Raw genomic sequence first — 16,028 nt, forward strand, 5'->3', positions numbered from 1 at the left:
CTGCCCGGCCCACTTAATTTCTCTATGATAGGCCATAGTGATGCATATATGATACCGACTTGCTTATTGAAAAACGCAAGTTTCATGGCCCCGTTGGGTTCTCTGGAAACTTCCCCTATCTCTAAATGAATCCAGAAAGGTTTATCAGTCCACTTGATTTTGAAATCTTCCACCTGTGCCCTGGAACACTGCATGTTGAACTGCTGGATGATCTTGAAAGTAAAAAAATGCATTAGGGGGTGGGGGGGGGCAACGGCAGAAATTATAATCGGCACCGCTAACTCTGTCCTTCCAGCACAGTCAAAAAGAGTCCAGTAGCACCTTTAAGACTAACCAATTTTATTGTAGCATAAGCTTTCGAGAATCAAGTTCTCTTCGTCAGATGCCTGATCCAAACTGGGCAGATACAGAAGAGGAGGGGAGAAGAGAGAGAGGAAAGAAGGGGACATATGTATCTGCCCAATTTGGATCAGGCATCTGACGAAGAGAACTTGATTCTCGAAAGCTTATGCTACAATAAAACTGGTTAGTCTTAAAGGTGCTACTGGACTCTTTTTGATTTTGCTACTACAGACTAACACGGCTAACTCCTCTGGAGCTACTTCCAGCACAGATAACTTTCTCTTAAGAATCAGCTATTTGTTGACCACACATTATTAAGCATTAAGAAATATAAGTAGTTCGGTTATATTCAAAGAGCTCGATTTGATTCTGTACATGATCTTAATGCATTAATTCGTTCCTCTTTTAATTCAGAGGAATCAATAACGCTGCTTGGCACTTCACAGTCCTACAGCAGCCCGCAAATACGTGCAGCCAGCGACCAGAACACCGCCGCCCCCTGTTTGCAGCAAGAAAAGAATGATTGACGTGTCTCCTCTGCCAATTGTAGCACACGCCGGCAGTGTTTCCTGCTCCGCCCATCCCCTTCCTCTTTCTCTTGCCAGGGTTGTTGGCGTGGCCGTGTGTCCAGGTTCCTCCTTTTCTGCAAAGGAATCCATCGCTAATCTCCGGTGAGTTTTCGCCATCCGTTCTCGGGCTCCTTCTGGGATGCTTCGCAAGCGAAGTCGGGATTGTTTGGCTAGAATTTGGGCCTCGCAGTGTTGCAACCGCGTTGCTCAAGCCAGTTTGCTTAGCTGTGTGGGATTTCACGCGGGGTTTCCCCATCCAGATGAATGACCTTTTAAGTTCAGCTTGTTCTTCGCGGCCTTGCACGTGGTCTCTGTGTTTCGCCTTCCACGGTGTAGAAAGCGCCGCGGGCAATGCTCAGATTGAAGGCTACGCAGTTACCACTGTTTCTGGGCGTGTTTTTACTTAAGTTTAATTTCTGTGTGCTGCGGAAAGAATGGGGGCAAGAAAAGCTACCCCTCCCCGGTAGCTTTTCTTGGGGCAGGACACTGGACATGCTGGGGTGGTCAGAGTTTTTCTGGGCAGGTTTAATTGGTCTGCTACTACAGGGAATGTGCATTGATGCACGATGGCATTATGGGGAATCGTTGGGAATCCCAGCCTGATACTATGCCGGGGGAGGGGTGGGTGGGTTAACAAGCCGTGAACGAGTTGGTCTTTAGTAAAACTACGGTTCGCGGACGGGGCGGGGTGGGGCGGGGCAGACTTCAGCCTTGCTACCTAGGATGCTTCACCCATGAAAGTTTTAAGTGGATTCTCTTTATTTTCTGCTCCTGTTCAACAGCAATGATTGCGCTTTAGTTAGAAACGCCAGATTCTCTGGTGTTTATTCCTTTTCCCCCCTACTTCCTCCCTAATGAGGATCTAGAGTGGCCTTCCACCCTTCGCCTCTCCTCCATTTTTGTCCTCACAGCCCTGTGAAGTAGGTGAGGCTGAGAGACCGTGCCTGGCTCAGAGTCACCAAGCAAGCTTCCATGGCAGAGTGCAGATTCGACCCTGAGTTTCCCGGATCCTAGCCCGACACTAACCAGTGTGAGATACTTGTGTAGTGGTTAGAGTGTTGGACTAGGATCTGGGCCACCCAGGTTTGAATCTCTGCTCTGCCATAGAAGCTTGTTGAGTGATCATGGGCCAGTCACGTTCTCAGCCTACCCTACCTCACAGGGTTGTTGTGAGGCTAAAGTGAAGGAAAGGAGAATGATGAGTCCTCATTGGGGAGGAAAGTGAGGTATAAATGAAATAAAATAAAAAATAAGCACTTTGGTTTGGGGGGGGCAGCCCTTAAACTAGAAGTATATGTAGTAAAATGTTTGGTATTCTGCTTTCAAGCCTCAAGAGTTTCTGTATCTAATGAAGTACATGCATGAAAAGTGGCTTGTGTATTCTGCTAATATTTTCCGTGTGTCTTTTGCTCAACAGACTGAAGGAAAAATGGAGGTGCGCTATTCGAGGCCTTCACATCAAGGCAGTGCTGTAGCTTATGGAAAACACCGGTTAGGTGTACATTTTAAGCAAACTTATTCTACGTGCTTTTAGGTAAGGATTAACTGAGGGTGTGTTCTGCAAGAATGACGGAAGTTGTAGCTCCTGCATTTAGCACATCCTCAAGAACTTTTATTCGGTATGGGGGAAATAAATGCAATTAAATAAGTGTGTGAACTTAAATGTTAATGGAGAAGAACATAGTACACTTTTTAACAGCATGCTTTTTTTTCTGACGGAGTGCTACAAGATTTCTTATTTTTATTAGGAGTTTCTTCTTTGTTGTTGTAATTAGACAGGGGCCGAGACGTAGTGGCAGAGCATCTGCTTGGCATTCAGAAGGCCTGATGTTCAACCCCTGGCACCTCCAGTTCAAAGCACCAGGAAGTCATTGTTGTGAAAGATTTGAGAGCTGCTGCCAGTCCGAGTAGGCGATAATGATCTTGATGGGCCAGTAGTCTGATTCAGTACAAGGCAGTTTCATGTGTCAAATTTCTGAATAAATCATAGCATTCTTGGATCTAGAATAAAACTAGTTATGATGGAAAAATCATTTCAGTGTTTTGTGATGCTAGTTTTTAGCATATACTGGCTTCTCTGTATGTCCAAACAATTCCTTGTTCTGTTTTTAGCTCCTTGCAGATGATATATCAGATTTTTCTCCCCTTCACAGTATTCTAAAGTGAACAGCTGCACAAGATGTACTGAGTAAATCTTCAAAAGGACCAGGATTTCCAGACTGGTTACAGGAATTGGATGCCTTAGATGATCAGTGAAACAAAGGTATGGCTTTTTCTTGACTTCAAATTCTTGTGCTTTGGTTGCTTTGAGCCCCCCCCCCCCCCAATTGTTGGTTAGGAGTGAAGAATATTTTTGGTGAGTCTGCCATGATGAACTGCATGTTCTGTCCGTGTTTCACCTGATTAACCCTGATTATGCACATGCACTGAGCAGATTCCTAGGCACAATGGATAAGTCCACAAAATTAATGGATGGAGTTGTGTGCTAATGAACTTCGGGGATATTTTTGCAGTGTCTGATTTCGGGGATATTTTTGCAGTGTCTGATTTCCACATAGGTAACTGCATGCTAAGCTATTGCAACAGAACAGCATCTTATCTAATCAGTCCAAGAGAAAAAGGGCTACCACAAATGACATATTGGAGTTGCTTCGAAAACGACTAGCTTAAGAAATATTTTTAATTGAAACAGAATTACACAAAATTCCTCTTTGAGCTGCCTGCTGTACCAAGACATGGTTCTTCGCCCTTCGTTGCTGAGCATGAGCACCAATGAGGTTCTGGGAATAGAAAAGTTTCCTTCTACGTTAGAAGTGCCCCTTACATGTGATGAACATGCATGTTTCAGCTAGCTCCCCCCCCCCCCGATCTTGAGAATAAGATTAAAAATTCATGATATAGCACCAGATTCTGTATTGAAAGTTTCCTGTGAGAAGCCTAGTCATTCTTGTAGAAATAGGAATGAGACCCTCTTTTCACATCTGGATAAACAACCAATTTTCATTGTAACCAGCAGTTAAAAGTTATGTGAAGGTTAACTGCTAACTGAGTGATGCTCTTCTTGGTTATTATAGGGATAATGCTTTTGAAAAGATGAGTGCAAGCAACAGAGGCGGTTCTTTCCTCCTGTGTTTTCTGCTTCCCTTGTGACTGTTCTGCGGGCATGTCATTTCCTGGGGAAAGAGGAATGGTAGACGGCTAAAGGAGCAAGTAAGCACCAGGTAATAACACCGGTGGGTGCCCTGTTGAGATCGCTGGTTTTAAATGGAGAAAGAGCTGTGGAAAGGTTGGGCTTGTTGTATGATTGTGAAAGGCTGCCTGGTAAAAGTTTTAAATGTAACAGTTCCCGATGACCGTTCCTTTCACTGTCACAAGCCTTGGGCAGTGGGTTTTTGTGTCATCGTATATTAAAAGTGGCTTTTCTTCACTCAGGGGAGTCAGGGACGGGTTTGGCTGTCCCATGGCTCTTTTCTGAATTTTGCGGAGTCTCACATTCTGAAATGAACACAGGTTAGAGACTTAGACAGTCTGAGGTATAGGAGGCTGTTCCGTCTGGCATATTCTTTTTACATGGGTTTTGGAATATTTATTTTTTCATAGTGCTGCTGTGCTCATCTCTAACTTTGCTAAATTTCTTTTTCCACAGGGAATTGAAGTTGGAGTTCAAGGCACAAATGGCCATCTCCTGTTACTTCTGGGAAAAGCGCCTGTACAGAAGACAGGGATTCTGCCATGTCTGAAAACAAGATGGTGGATTCTTAGAATTTCCTTTGATTTTTGAGTGGTCACCTGTTTCTGCCTGAATAAAGTTGTGGCTTGATATTTGTTTAAGACTTGAGTCCTTATTGGGATGGTGTTGAGCATTTCTTTGAAAAGGGCATTGCTTTGGAATTATACATCTGCAGAAGGTCCCAGGTACTGTCCCTGGCATCTCTGGTTTAAAAAAAAAATCAAGTTACAGTTGCTGTGAAATATCTCCTCCTGTGACCTTAGAGAGCCATTCAGAATAGGCAGTATTGACTTCAGTAGATCGACATTCTGACTGTACAAGCCAACTTCCCATGTGATTGGTTTTTAATCAGGTGTGAGCTGTGACTTCGTTGCAAACTAAGTTATTTACTTAGCATTATTTGCTAAGTGGCTGTATTCCCATTGTTTTACATCATTTATATGTATCCAGAGCAGGCTCCATCATTCTCTTCTCCATTTTATCCTCACAACAGCACTGTGAGGTAGGTTAGATGGAGCGTGTGGGTCTGGCCTAAGGCCACCCAGTGAGCTTCTGTGGCAAAGTGAGGATTCGAACCTGGCTTGCCCAGGTCTTAGTCCCACACTCAACTACTACACTGAGTCTCAAGTCACGTTATATCAAGTTAGATTTGTTCATGATTGGAATAAAAAGGTGGTAACTACTTAAATTCCACCCACAAATAAATGATTCAAGGTTTAGAAAATTAGAAACTTCAAATTCCATACCATTGAAATATGAGCTCTTCCTTAAATTGCAGGTTTTCTTCCACAGTATTGTTTGATCCTGGTTTAGAATGTGCTTTACAGATGACACAGGGTGCTTGCATACATACTTCCGGTGTCAATTTGGAGTTTAATTCAGAGCTTCCATAACCAGGGCTCCTTAAAATGCAGCACTTACAATGGCAAGAGTAGAAGCATGTGATCAAGGCAGCAAATTGCAGGTAAACGTAATTGCAGGCTGGAATCTGGCTTGTTAAATACAATCCCTACTCTATAGCTACCTAGTCCTCTTGTTGAGAGCATCCTTGGTGTTTAGAGCAGTCGCAGTGTCCACCAATGTATCTCAGGGCCATTTCCTCACCTAAAGCAAAATGTCAGGGTTTTATTCCACCATATAGGGTAGGACATGCTTCAGAAAAACCCAGCATCATCTCTATATTAAGTATTCAAAAATGGCTGCCCACATTGAAGAGTCAATATTTTGTGACTGGACAGCCCCTGTGGCAACAGTTTGATTGTAAGACCCACTTGTCCTCAAAATTCCTAAGTGCTACATTTAATATGTTTGGGGGTCCTGGTTTAGGCTTTCAATCAGACTGGTTACTCTCTCCACCTCCTACCCCTTGAATGTTAATTGGGCAGGCCATCTTTTGGGGACCAACATCTTGAGTTTTACTGTTACATGAATGGAATTTTATCATTCTATGAACTGTTTTATGTATTTTTTAAATGTTTTTTAACCTGGTTGTTACTCCGCTCTGAGCCTACCATTGGGAGAGTAGACAAAAATGAAGGCTGCTGAAACAAGTTTTGTGCAAAATGGGGCTCATATCTGGGTGAAACAAACTCATGTAAATGTTGCCGAATAGGTTAGTTTTGAGCTGAAACTAAAATGAGAAATGCTCAGGGGCTGTGCCCCTTTCAGCCTCTCCGGATGTTGGTGGTCTAAACGGATCCTTTGAGATCTGAACAGCTGCCCTGGGCCAAGGCAACAGCAGGGTGGTCAAACATTCTTCTGTACAAGTGAGTATTTGAAACTGCAGGCTTTCATTGTGTTTGCATGTGTGTGTTCCTGAAGGAACAACATCTCTGTCCAGCAGCATGCCTAAAAGACAACCTTAAAAGTCCAGTATGCAGAACTGGGAAAGTCCCATAGCTTCTGAAAAATACTATATGCCTGCTGAGATAGAATGATGGTGACTTCTTAAGTGTTTAGTTGACCTTGACTTGGAAGAACTCTGCAAATGTTTGGTGTTGCAAAACAGTCTTTCACCATTGCAGCTGTTTTCCACATGCTGAAATTTAGCAAGCAAGAGTCCCCAAAAGATAGTAAATGTTAAGTCACTTAGAAGGTAGCTATAAAAGTAAGACATTAAGCAAATGGGTGTCTTAAGAGTTTTTAGCTTAGTTTAAATTTGCATACCTGGGGATCCCCTTACTATTTCCACATGCATTTGTTAGCACAAAAAAGTGCAAAACATTTTCATGAGAAATGTAATCTTGGCACCAGTTGTAAACGGTTGCGAACAGCCCAGAGGAAAAAATGATTTGCCCCTTTAATAGAGGTTTCATAGGATATATTCACCCCTTGCTTCAACTCTGCCTATTCTCATACATCAAATTTTTTTGAAAGGGATAGAACATTTCCCTCCAGACTGTTGGCAACCCTGTTTGATGGCAAAGGATGTTGATGTGGAAAAATGAAAACTGCCTTCAAATTAAGACTTCATTGATGTTTCTTAACTCTAGCAACTTTCTTTCCTCTGCTTGCATCATTACATTTTCTGTCAGCATCCAGCCAGAAAGCTGGGGCCATATCTTCTGAATTTAAGTGGCCTCGGTGGCAAAAATGGCTTTAACGCGTCGATGTAGTCGCTTGAAGCAAGCTAAACCCTAGGACGGGACTTAAATCCCAATTTGGATCCAACCATTTTTCTGGCTGACTTTTCAGCGGCCGTTTTAGAAGCGTGCCACAGAAGAACAGTATTTCATCTGGAGTAGAGGAATTGTGTGAAGAAATGAGACCCCCAAGAGAGCGGGGGACGGGGAATGACACAGTTCAGTGATTTAGTTCCTTGACTGCGTATTGCTAGTGGTACGGTCCGGCATGGGTTCTCCCCCTCCCTCATTGCTTTTTTGCGCCTCAGACGAAACGTTAGGGGGAGGTGAAAAGAAAGCGCGGGAAAATTTGAAAAGCTGAGGGGAACCGGCGCGAACTCCGACAGTTGACTGACACGAGTTGGGGGTGGGTGAGGGGGTAAACTGGCGGGAAGCGGTGCAACAAAGCTCCTCTCCCTTTCCAGTTCCCGCCTTTTCTGGACACGTATTGGGTTTTTTTTTTAGAGAAATGTGTGAGAGGGACGTGCTATTTTCTTTCTACACTTCCTTCCTCACAAGCTCACGTATCTTTCGTTAGAGTTATGAAGGAGTGTAAATACATATTGGTAACAGGCAGAAAAAGGGTGTAAATACAAATAACTGTTTTTAACATACAAGAAATTTACATTGGGGGGGGGGGTCTTTCTGTTCCCCCACGTTGCTACCAGGCATAAAAACGGCAGGATATAAATATGTATAACTTTAAAAAATATAATAAAGTTACATGGGGGGGGGGGGTCCCCCTATGCCTTTAACTGATGATTGATAGGCTGAAGTGCAAATGATGAAATTTCTCCCCATAACTGACTTCTCCATTTCTCAAAAGCTGCACTAATTAAATTTCTGCCTCTTGGAACAGATTTTAAGGTACTATAATGCTGGCCAAGGTAATATTACGACTAGGGTTGCCAGCCTCCAGGTGGAGCCTGGAGATCTGAATCAATTTAGGGTTGCCAGCTGCAAGTTGGGAAATTTCTGGAGATTTTGGTGGAGGAACCTGGAGAGGGTAGGGGTTGAGGAGAGGAGGCACCTTAGTAGGGTAGAATGCTATAGAGTCCACCCTCCAACGCAGCCATTTTCTCCAGGGGAATTTATCTCTGTGGTCTGAAGACCAGTTGTAATTGTGGGAAGATCTCCAGCCGCCACCTGGAGGCTGACAGCCCTCATTATAGCCTATCTCCAGACTACAAAGATCCGTTCCCCTGGAGGAAATGGCTGCTTTTGGAGGGCGGACTCTGGGTATTATATCCCACTGTGGTTCCTCCCTTTCTTAAACTTCAGTATCCCCAAGGCCTGCCCCCTAAATCTTCAGGAATTTACCAATCCAGAGTTGGCAACCCCAATTACAATGCAGCTTCAGTGGTACAGTACAGAGGTAACTATGGCTGTGCTTTGAATGAGGGAAGTGGAAGTTTTACATTTGTTGCTCTTTTAAGCATAGGATTTGGAAATTTCTGGAAATTTGTGGAGGGCAGGGTTTGGGGAGGTACCTCGGGATTATGATGCCATCCAGTCCATCCTTCAAAGCGGCTATTTCCTCCAGGGGAACTGATCTCTGTAGTCAGGGGATCAGTTGTAATTCTGGGAGATCTCTAGGCCACACACGGAAGTTAGCAAGCCAAAGAATCCCTCGAGTTCGTACAAAATGGAGGTTATATGATTGTTTAATGTGTAAATACATCCCACTATCCCTGTTTACCAGAGACAACTCTTTATTTTCTACCGTTTGAGCTAAAATGTCTCTCCTTTTTTTCTGTTATGTCCCCTCCTAGCTTTTACAAACAGGTCTGCATAAAGACGTTGAACTGCCCTTTCTCTGGGTGATAGATTTGTCTTCCTTTCCCATTTTATTCTCTTTACAACTCTGTGAGGTATGGTAGGCTGAGAATGTAACCAGCCCATGGACAATCAGCATCATGGCAGAATGAGCATTTGAACTTGAATCTCACAAATTGTGGTCTAATACTCTAATCACTATATCACATTTGCTTGCACTTGATATTTTGAAAATAATAGTAAACTATTCGATATGTAGATAATATTTTTAATTTGCCAAGCACTCTGCAGTGTTTATTACATTCACTTTCATATTAATCCTGTCACTATGAGGTAAATTGCTTTTTAGAGACTGGTCTCTGAATTTACAAGCCAAGCCATAGTCACAGGAACCCAAATCTCCTGGACTTTTTCTGAATATGTTTATTCCTCTCCTCCATGTATCAAAAATCTTAAGAACAAATTTGCAAAACTCGGAATTAATATTTCCTTCATCCCTTAGGTGCATGGTTAATCCTAGATTCCTGTCCTTCAGAAAGCACTTGCAAATCTTTTTCATTGGCTCATCAACATGTCTGTCTGCGAGGATATGCTTCTCTGCAATTACCGCAAATGCAGAGTCAAACTTTCAGGCTATGCATGGGTCACAGCCTGCTCACATATCTTCTGTGACCAACATGGCAGTGGAGAGTTCAGTCGTTCACCAGCAGTCTGCCCTGCTTGCAACAGTGCCCTCTCCGGCAAGTTAGATATTGTTCGGACAGAACTGAATCCTTCTGAAGAATATAAAGCAATGGTCCTCGCCGGACTGCGTCCAGAGATTATTCTAGACATCAGCTCTAGGGCTCTGGCCTTCTGGACGTACCAGGTAAGGTCACCATGGTTTGAATGAATCTCCAAAAAACTAGTATTTCAATATAAGGAAAAGGATGTATTTTCAAAATAATTGGAGGATTAACATAGTTTGAGAGTGTGCATGCACTACTGTTTGAAAAGCTGGCACAAAGACTTCAAGGTGAACATGCCAGTTCTGTGACTATTCTTAGATGTATTAATTGGAGTTTCTCAAAGAAATCTCTGGTGTGAACTAAAGCTTGTCTGAGAACAAACCCAGCATCTTATGCACAACATTATCATTTACTCACTGATTCTTTCTTCTCAGGCCTATGGGTTGGCTCCAAAGAACTATGATTGGAAGGAAAATAGTTGCTAGAGCTGTTTTGCAAATGTGTGCACAAGAGTTTATGCGTGCGTTTACACACTGCTAAGATAGGTAGGTGTGATAGTTTATTTTCATGCTTCTCTTTGCAGAGAAATTGCGCATATTATTGGGCAAGCAGATAAACATATTTGGATTTAAATCCCAGAGGGGTAATTTTGTCTGTTGAAGCACAAACAAAAAGGAGTCTTGTGGTATTTTAAAGATTAACAACTTTATTGTATCAGCTTTTGTAGACTACAGCCTGCTTAAACTGAATCTTCAGCTACTTAAAAATTCTGAAATAGTTGAAGAAATAGTGGGTTGGATCCAGCCAACCTTTTCATGACCAAAGTAGACATGATGGAATCCATGGGTTTCACCCCAGGACACCACTACCATTTTAAAGTGATTAAAAATGTTGTGAGGGATCAGGCCTGCCGTACAGTGGGCTGAGGCACTTCCCCTCCCCATGCCATTTCAAGTGCCTCCTGCAGCCATTTTGGCACTTGAAAAGAAGTGTGTGTGTGTTTGAGGGGGATAAAAGTGCCTCAGCCTGCTGCACAGTGGACCCGATCAGGATCAGGCCTGCACAACATTTTAAAATTTCTTTAAGGCACTGTATCCACAGGTGGGACTTGTGGCTGCTGTCATGTCTAGTTTGGCTCTCAATCTTGCCCAGCTCTATTCCTTACTACAGCTTTATGGTTTTTGTATAAAAGGCTCCACAGGATAGCATTTCTGGGTGGTCAATGGGTGCTTTTTTCCCACCAACAGAAATGCTGGTTGAATCCAGCCTCATATCTGTATCTGCCAACTGTGGACAAACTTTTCATGCATTGGGGCTGTGTATATGTGCCATAATTTTGTTAGCTTTTAAGGTGCCATGAGACTCCTCCTGAACTTTAGATTTGGTTGTATTTTCCTAACACAGTGCTGTAGAATGAGGAATAAAATAACTCTTCAATGTGTAGAAGATGCCTCTTCTATGTGCAGAAATGCATCTTTGGATCCAACCCATTATAGTTAGGAATCTCCGATTCTGTGTTCTCAAAGTCCTGTTTTTGGAATAAACCGAGCAGATATTTATTATTGCTGCACAAAAGCCAAATTTACACATTGCAGCAAGAATTTAATTTCCCAGTACCCAGACCAATATCTTGATATCTCAATTTAGACCACTGAAAACCAAATGTGGCAGATGCAGAAAAAATTATATTTGTACAAAACTTTAATGTACTGGCTAAGTGCTGTAATAAAGAATACTACTACTACTACTACAAAACTTTACCTGTGTATTATGAACAAATAAGGAAGAGATGGGAAGAGAAATGGCATAAAATTGTAGAATTCATTGCTAGTACCAGCCACAATTATTAAAGGGAACCTCCACATCTAGAGGTGGAAAACTTACCTGTGCTAGGAGGCAACATCAACCTTTGTTTCTATGCTCTGTTTGTTGATCCTCCAGGGCAACTGGTTGGATACAGTGCTGGACTGGATGGACCATTGGTGGTCTTATGTTTTTATGGTAAAAATAAAAATAACTAATACTTGTGCCCTATCTAGTATTTATTTATTTCACATTTCTATTTTGCTCTCCCTGCAAGCAGGCTCAGGGCAGATCACAACCCATTAAATACAATAAAATTCCATTTCCATAAAAAATTTAAAAGCATCATTAAAATAAAATATATTTCTAATTATATAGTCAGCCTTACAAACTAAAACAGGATAGTGGACAGCCTTCGCAGGGAGGGTTAGATTTTATACACCCCTTGTTGTTTCAGGCCAGCGGAGGCCCAGACCTCAGCCATGTGCCTAGTGGAACAGCTCTGTCTTACAGACCTGGCGAAAAGATAGTAGATCTTGTCGGGCTCTGGTCTCAGTAGACAGAGCGTTCCACCAGGTGGGAGCCAGGACTGAGAAGGCCCTGCCTGTGGTCGAGGCTAAGCGGGCATCCTTGAGGCCAGGGACCACCAACAGCTGTTTATCTCCTGATCAGAGTGTCCGGAGTATACAGCTATGAGGTTTAGAAACAAGCTTTTTAAAAGAAATAAAACAGAAATAATTGGTTTCTGCTTAAATTACTGGATTGATGTAATAGAGCAGACACTAAACACCGGAGAACTTTCACTCTGGCTTGCTTTAATGCCTTACTCTCAGCCTTTTTGCAAGGCAGATATATGTTTGCATTCTTCCTTTCCAATGGATTTGCCCTTGCAACATGGGAAAGGTAGCAACAGTTGACCATGTGCTATTACAACGTTCTTATGACATGCACAATCAATATATTACATTGATCCTAGTAAACTTCTCAGACTCCTGTAAAGAAACCATTTGTAATGTAGCAAAGTTCTGTGTAATGGCATGTGTAATACAAAAACAAGTGGTCATCAAACAATTAACATTCTTACTGTAATGTGTACTGAAATCTTGGAAAGTTTGAACATGATGGGAGATGTAAACTTTTTTTATTGTATGTGGTAGTTGTATAGCTTTTAAAATTGTTCTTTTAAGCTGATCTCGTATCAAAATAAATTAACGCTAACTCTAATAGAGCAGATTGTGCTGTGATCCCAGATCATATTGGTGGTTGATTTAGGGCAGGCAAGGCCGAACAGGCTTTCAGATTCCCCTGCAACTGTTTCATTGTAGAATAGACCTCTTTCGAAAATTTAAGAACATCATTATGATTCTGCTCTTTGCTTCTATCTTTACAGGTTCATCAAGAACGGCTTTACCAAGAATATACCTACAGCAAGGCTGAGGGCCACCTGAAACAGATGGAAAAAGTGTACACCCAGCAACTCCAGAGCAAGGATGTGGAGCTGACATCCATGAAAAGTGAGGTTTCCTCCCTGAAGAAAGTACTGGAGGAATACAAAAAGAAATTCACTGAACTTTCAGAGAAACTCATGGAGCGCAACCGTCAGTATCAAAAACTTCAGGGCCTCTATGACAGTCTACGCTTACGTAACATTGCTGTGGCCAGTCAGGAGGCAGCTCATGAACCCCCAATGATGCCTCAGCCAGCAGTCTTTGGTTTCCCTTTGGGTAAGGATGGTGGTTTTTCAGCTTGGGAGCTTACATGTTCTAGCATATTCAGTTGCAAGGCATAATGCTGAAATGAAATTACCTTTTCCACATAGGGAAGCATGAGTCCCTCCTTTAGACATCTCTGCTTCTTCTGTCCCTGTACTTCCATGTCCTCCCACCTAATCTTTCTTCCTTCTTTTCCCCGGTCCAGCAGCCTGCCCAGACTTTTCTCTTTCTTGCCATTTTCACTCACCCCTTCTGTTGTTTTTCCTTCCCTGTCTTCTCCCCACTCCTTTGTTGCCATACAATGTTCTCTTTGTCATAACTTCTCCGCATGCACAGATGGTACTGTTACTATTTGTTGGTTTTTAGATCCCCTCCCCAGTAATATTTTTCTGAAATCTTTGGGGTTTAAAGCTTGTAGAAACCTCTTCTTTAACCCTGAGTGACTCCCTCTTGCTGATTTAAAAAAAAAATCACATGGGGGCTTATTTGGCTTTTAGACGTATACTATTATGTGAGTTAACATAGTGTAGCTAATGATGCCTTATTTATAGATCAAGGAGAGCTGTCCTAAGCAGATCTATTCAGAAATAAGTCCCATTCTATTCAGTAGGGCTTACTCTGAGGGAAGTGTCATTAGGATTACAGCTTAATTTTCTTCTCTCCCCCGCCCCTAATATCATGTCTTTCTCTTGCATGTCCTAGGAAATGCTGCCAGGTTCCCTGGAGATACAACACCTCACCAGGGCCAACATGGTGAAGGGGATTTCCATTTCAAACCCTTCTTTGCTTCCTCTCCACCAATGGGCGAGTCTGGCAACAGCTTCTTTTCTTTCAACTCCCCTGGCAATGATCTAGACCGCTGCCCAGGAGGCAACAGAGCCTATAAAATTAAGAGAATGTAATCTAGAATGTATATGGGCACTTTATTAGGCCTTTCTGAAGACTTTGAGACAATGCACAAAAGCTCTTTTTATGGACTTGAGAGTTTCACAAGAAACCATAGACTGGACCTAAGAGAAATCCAGCAGATGCCAATACCAAATTCTGCTACAGCAAACCACAAAGCAAGGGGGTCTGCATAGAGGATTGCAAGAATGAATATTTCAGTTTTAACCAAGTTATTTTCATGCCCCCCCCCCCCACAAATCGGCTATGACCTTAATCTCATTGTATTTGAAAGTGAAATGTGTTTAGAATCAGGTTATTAAGTTGTTTTGCTTATCACTTGTAGATACAGATGTTTGGGGGGAAATGCTGATGTGTTGACCCTGATTTTTGTGTATGTTTCCTTGGCAATACAGTCCTGTATTCTAGTTCTTGCTGCTGGGCAATAATTGTCAACTCTTCCAATTAAGTCATTTTCTACTTTATCTGTTATATTTGTACCTACTTTTCAGGTAGACTGGCTTATAAAGTGGTTTATATTTTAGATAAGGGCACAAACCTTTTGAGCACTTAGAAGACAATATAGCTAATAAATATTGGAAATAAATAAATTCTGCCATTGAAGCATCTTCTAGAACTCTCTGATGGACTAGCAGTGTTTTGCCTCTGGAGACAAGAGAATCCTTGCTTATTTGGGGAACATATTGTTAAAGAATAGCACTTTTGTTCTCGTTTCAAATGCCAGATGGTCAATTTTCCCCTAAGCCTCTTGTTGCCCTAGCTGCTACAGTTGCTGCTTTTAATCACACTCCTATGTTGACAGTTCATTTAATTCATCTTTGAACCCTATTCACTCAAATCTCAGTTATGGCAATGTGGCAAAATAAATTATCTTTTCTGTTCTTTATCAATGCATTATGTATTTATATATCAATATATCTAATTCTCAACATGGTCCCATTGTGGAGAAAGGCAGGGTATAAATGAATAAATAGAGCTGAAGATGGGGGGCAGATAAAAGATAAGTTGGTTAGTGGGCAGGAAGAAGGAAGAAGGGAAAGTGGAGAATATGGGGTTGCTTACATAAGTCTCCTCTCCATTTTATCCTCACAGCCACCCTATGAGGTAGATTAGTTTGTAAATAAGTGACTAGCCCAAGGTCATCCAGTGAGCTTCCATGACAGAATGGTAATTTGAATCTGGGTCTCACAAATCTTTGTCTGGAACTATAACCACTACCCCACACTGGATTTTGTGGGTTCGCTTTTGTTGAACAGTAGCAAGCAGCTAATCCTGGGTGAGTCAGGAAAGTAGAGTGCTATCAGGTCATCCAGTGTGTGCTGCTAGGCCTGAGCCCAATGAATCCTTCCTCAAAAGCCAAACACCACAGGAAAGAGCCTGGCCCTGACCTGATCTGCTGTTTACTGTCAGAAACCAAGACTTGAAGGCTGAGGATACTGTCGTGGTTGCCTAGCAATCTCTGGAAAGGCCACTGAGAAGGCATTTTTTTTGTTAAAGCTACATGCACTGCTGCTATCATTCTGGAGTTTTTTTAACGCCCCCCCCCCCGCCCCCACAATGTATTATTGTTTTCAGATTCAGATTTGTAGAAAGATCTGTCTTGTCAGTTCATGGCTATCCAATCTCTGACTTTAAATACCCATGTTTGGTTATGTTGGGAATAGATTTAGGATTACCAGCAGTTGATTGAAAAAATTAAGCTACCCTGGGCAAACAAAGCATCTTTGAACATAAGCAGTAGATCTTTGCCTGGTGAAAGGAACTGGCTCTTGCTGTCAAAAAGAGACTTCAGAAAGCAGAGCCTCCGGGCATGTACAACACGTTTTTCCTTTACGAGGCAA

The 16,028-nt window shown here is 42.3% G+C and overlaps 1 protein-coding gene, 1 long non-coding RNA gene and 2 other non-coding genes across 5 annotated transcripts; all 4 read left to right on the forward strand.

Moving 5' to 3' along the window:
* The first annotated feature begins 927 nt into the window (after positions 1-927).
* LOC129340188 (uncharacterized) lies at positions 928-4,740 on the forward strand. Of its 2 annotated transcripts, none has more exons than XR_008598001.1 (5): positions 928-1,013; positions 2,329-2,445; positions 3,024-3,174; positions 3,986-4,421; positions 4,558-4,740. It is a non-coding gene; the product is annotated as an uncharacterized LOC129340188 (long non-coding RNA). The 2 variants fall into 2 exon arrangements; XR_008598002.1 differs by having other exon boundaries at positions 3,065-3,174.
* LOC129340766 (small nucleolar RNA SNORD126) lies at positions 3,271-3,348 on the forward strand. The gene has a single exon (XR_008598069.1). It is a non-coding gene; the product is annotated as a small nucleolar RNA SNORD126 (small nucleolar RNA).
* Positions 4,259-4,407, forward strand: LOC129340762 (small nucleolar RNA SNORA79). The gene has a single exon (XR_008598065.1). It is a non-coding gene; the product is annotated as a small nucleolar RNA SNORA79 (small nucleolar RNA).
* A 4,869-nt stretch (positions 4,741-9,609) lies between the features above and the next one.
* Positions 9,610-14,647, forward strand: CCNB1IP1 (cyclin B1 interacting protein 1). Its single transcript, XM_054995610.1, has 3 exons — positions 9,610-9,906; positions 12,960-13,293; positions 13,984-14,647. The coding sequence occupies exons 1-3, from the start codon at positions 9,610-9,612 to the stop codon at positions 14,181-14,183; spliced, it is 831 nt and encodes a 276-aa protein (XP_054851585.1). The 3' UTR covers positions 14,184-14,647.
* Positions 14,648-16,028: the final 1,381 nt, after the last annotated feature.

This window comes from Eublepharis macularius, chromosome 12 (assembly GCF_028583425.1).
Source record: "Eublepharis macularius isolate TG4126 chromosome 12, MPM_Emac_v1.0, whole genome shotgun sequence".
Lineage (NCBI taxonomy): Eukaryota > Metazoa > Chordata > Lepidosauria > Squamata > Eublepharidae > Eublepharis > Eublepharis macularius.

Bases quoted from the DNA above. Each gene is read 5' to 3' on its own strand.
- CCNB1IP1 (XM_054995610.1), top strand. From the start codon at position 9,610: ATGTCTGTCTGCGAGGATATGCTTCTCTGCAATTACCGCAAATGCAGA. The intron at 9,907-12,959 runs GTAAGGTCACCA...CTATCTTTACAG, and splicing joins TGGCCTTCTGGACGTACCAG to GTTCATCAAGAACGGCTTTA. The intron at 13,294-13,983 runs GTAAGGATGGTG...TGCATGTCCTAG, and splicing joins AGTCTTTGGTTTCCCTTTGG to GAAATGCTGCCAGGTTCCCT.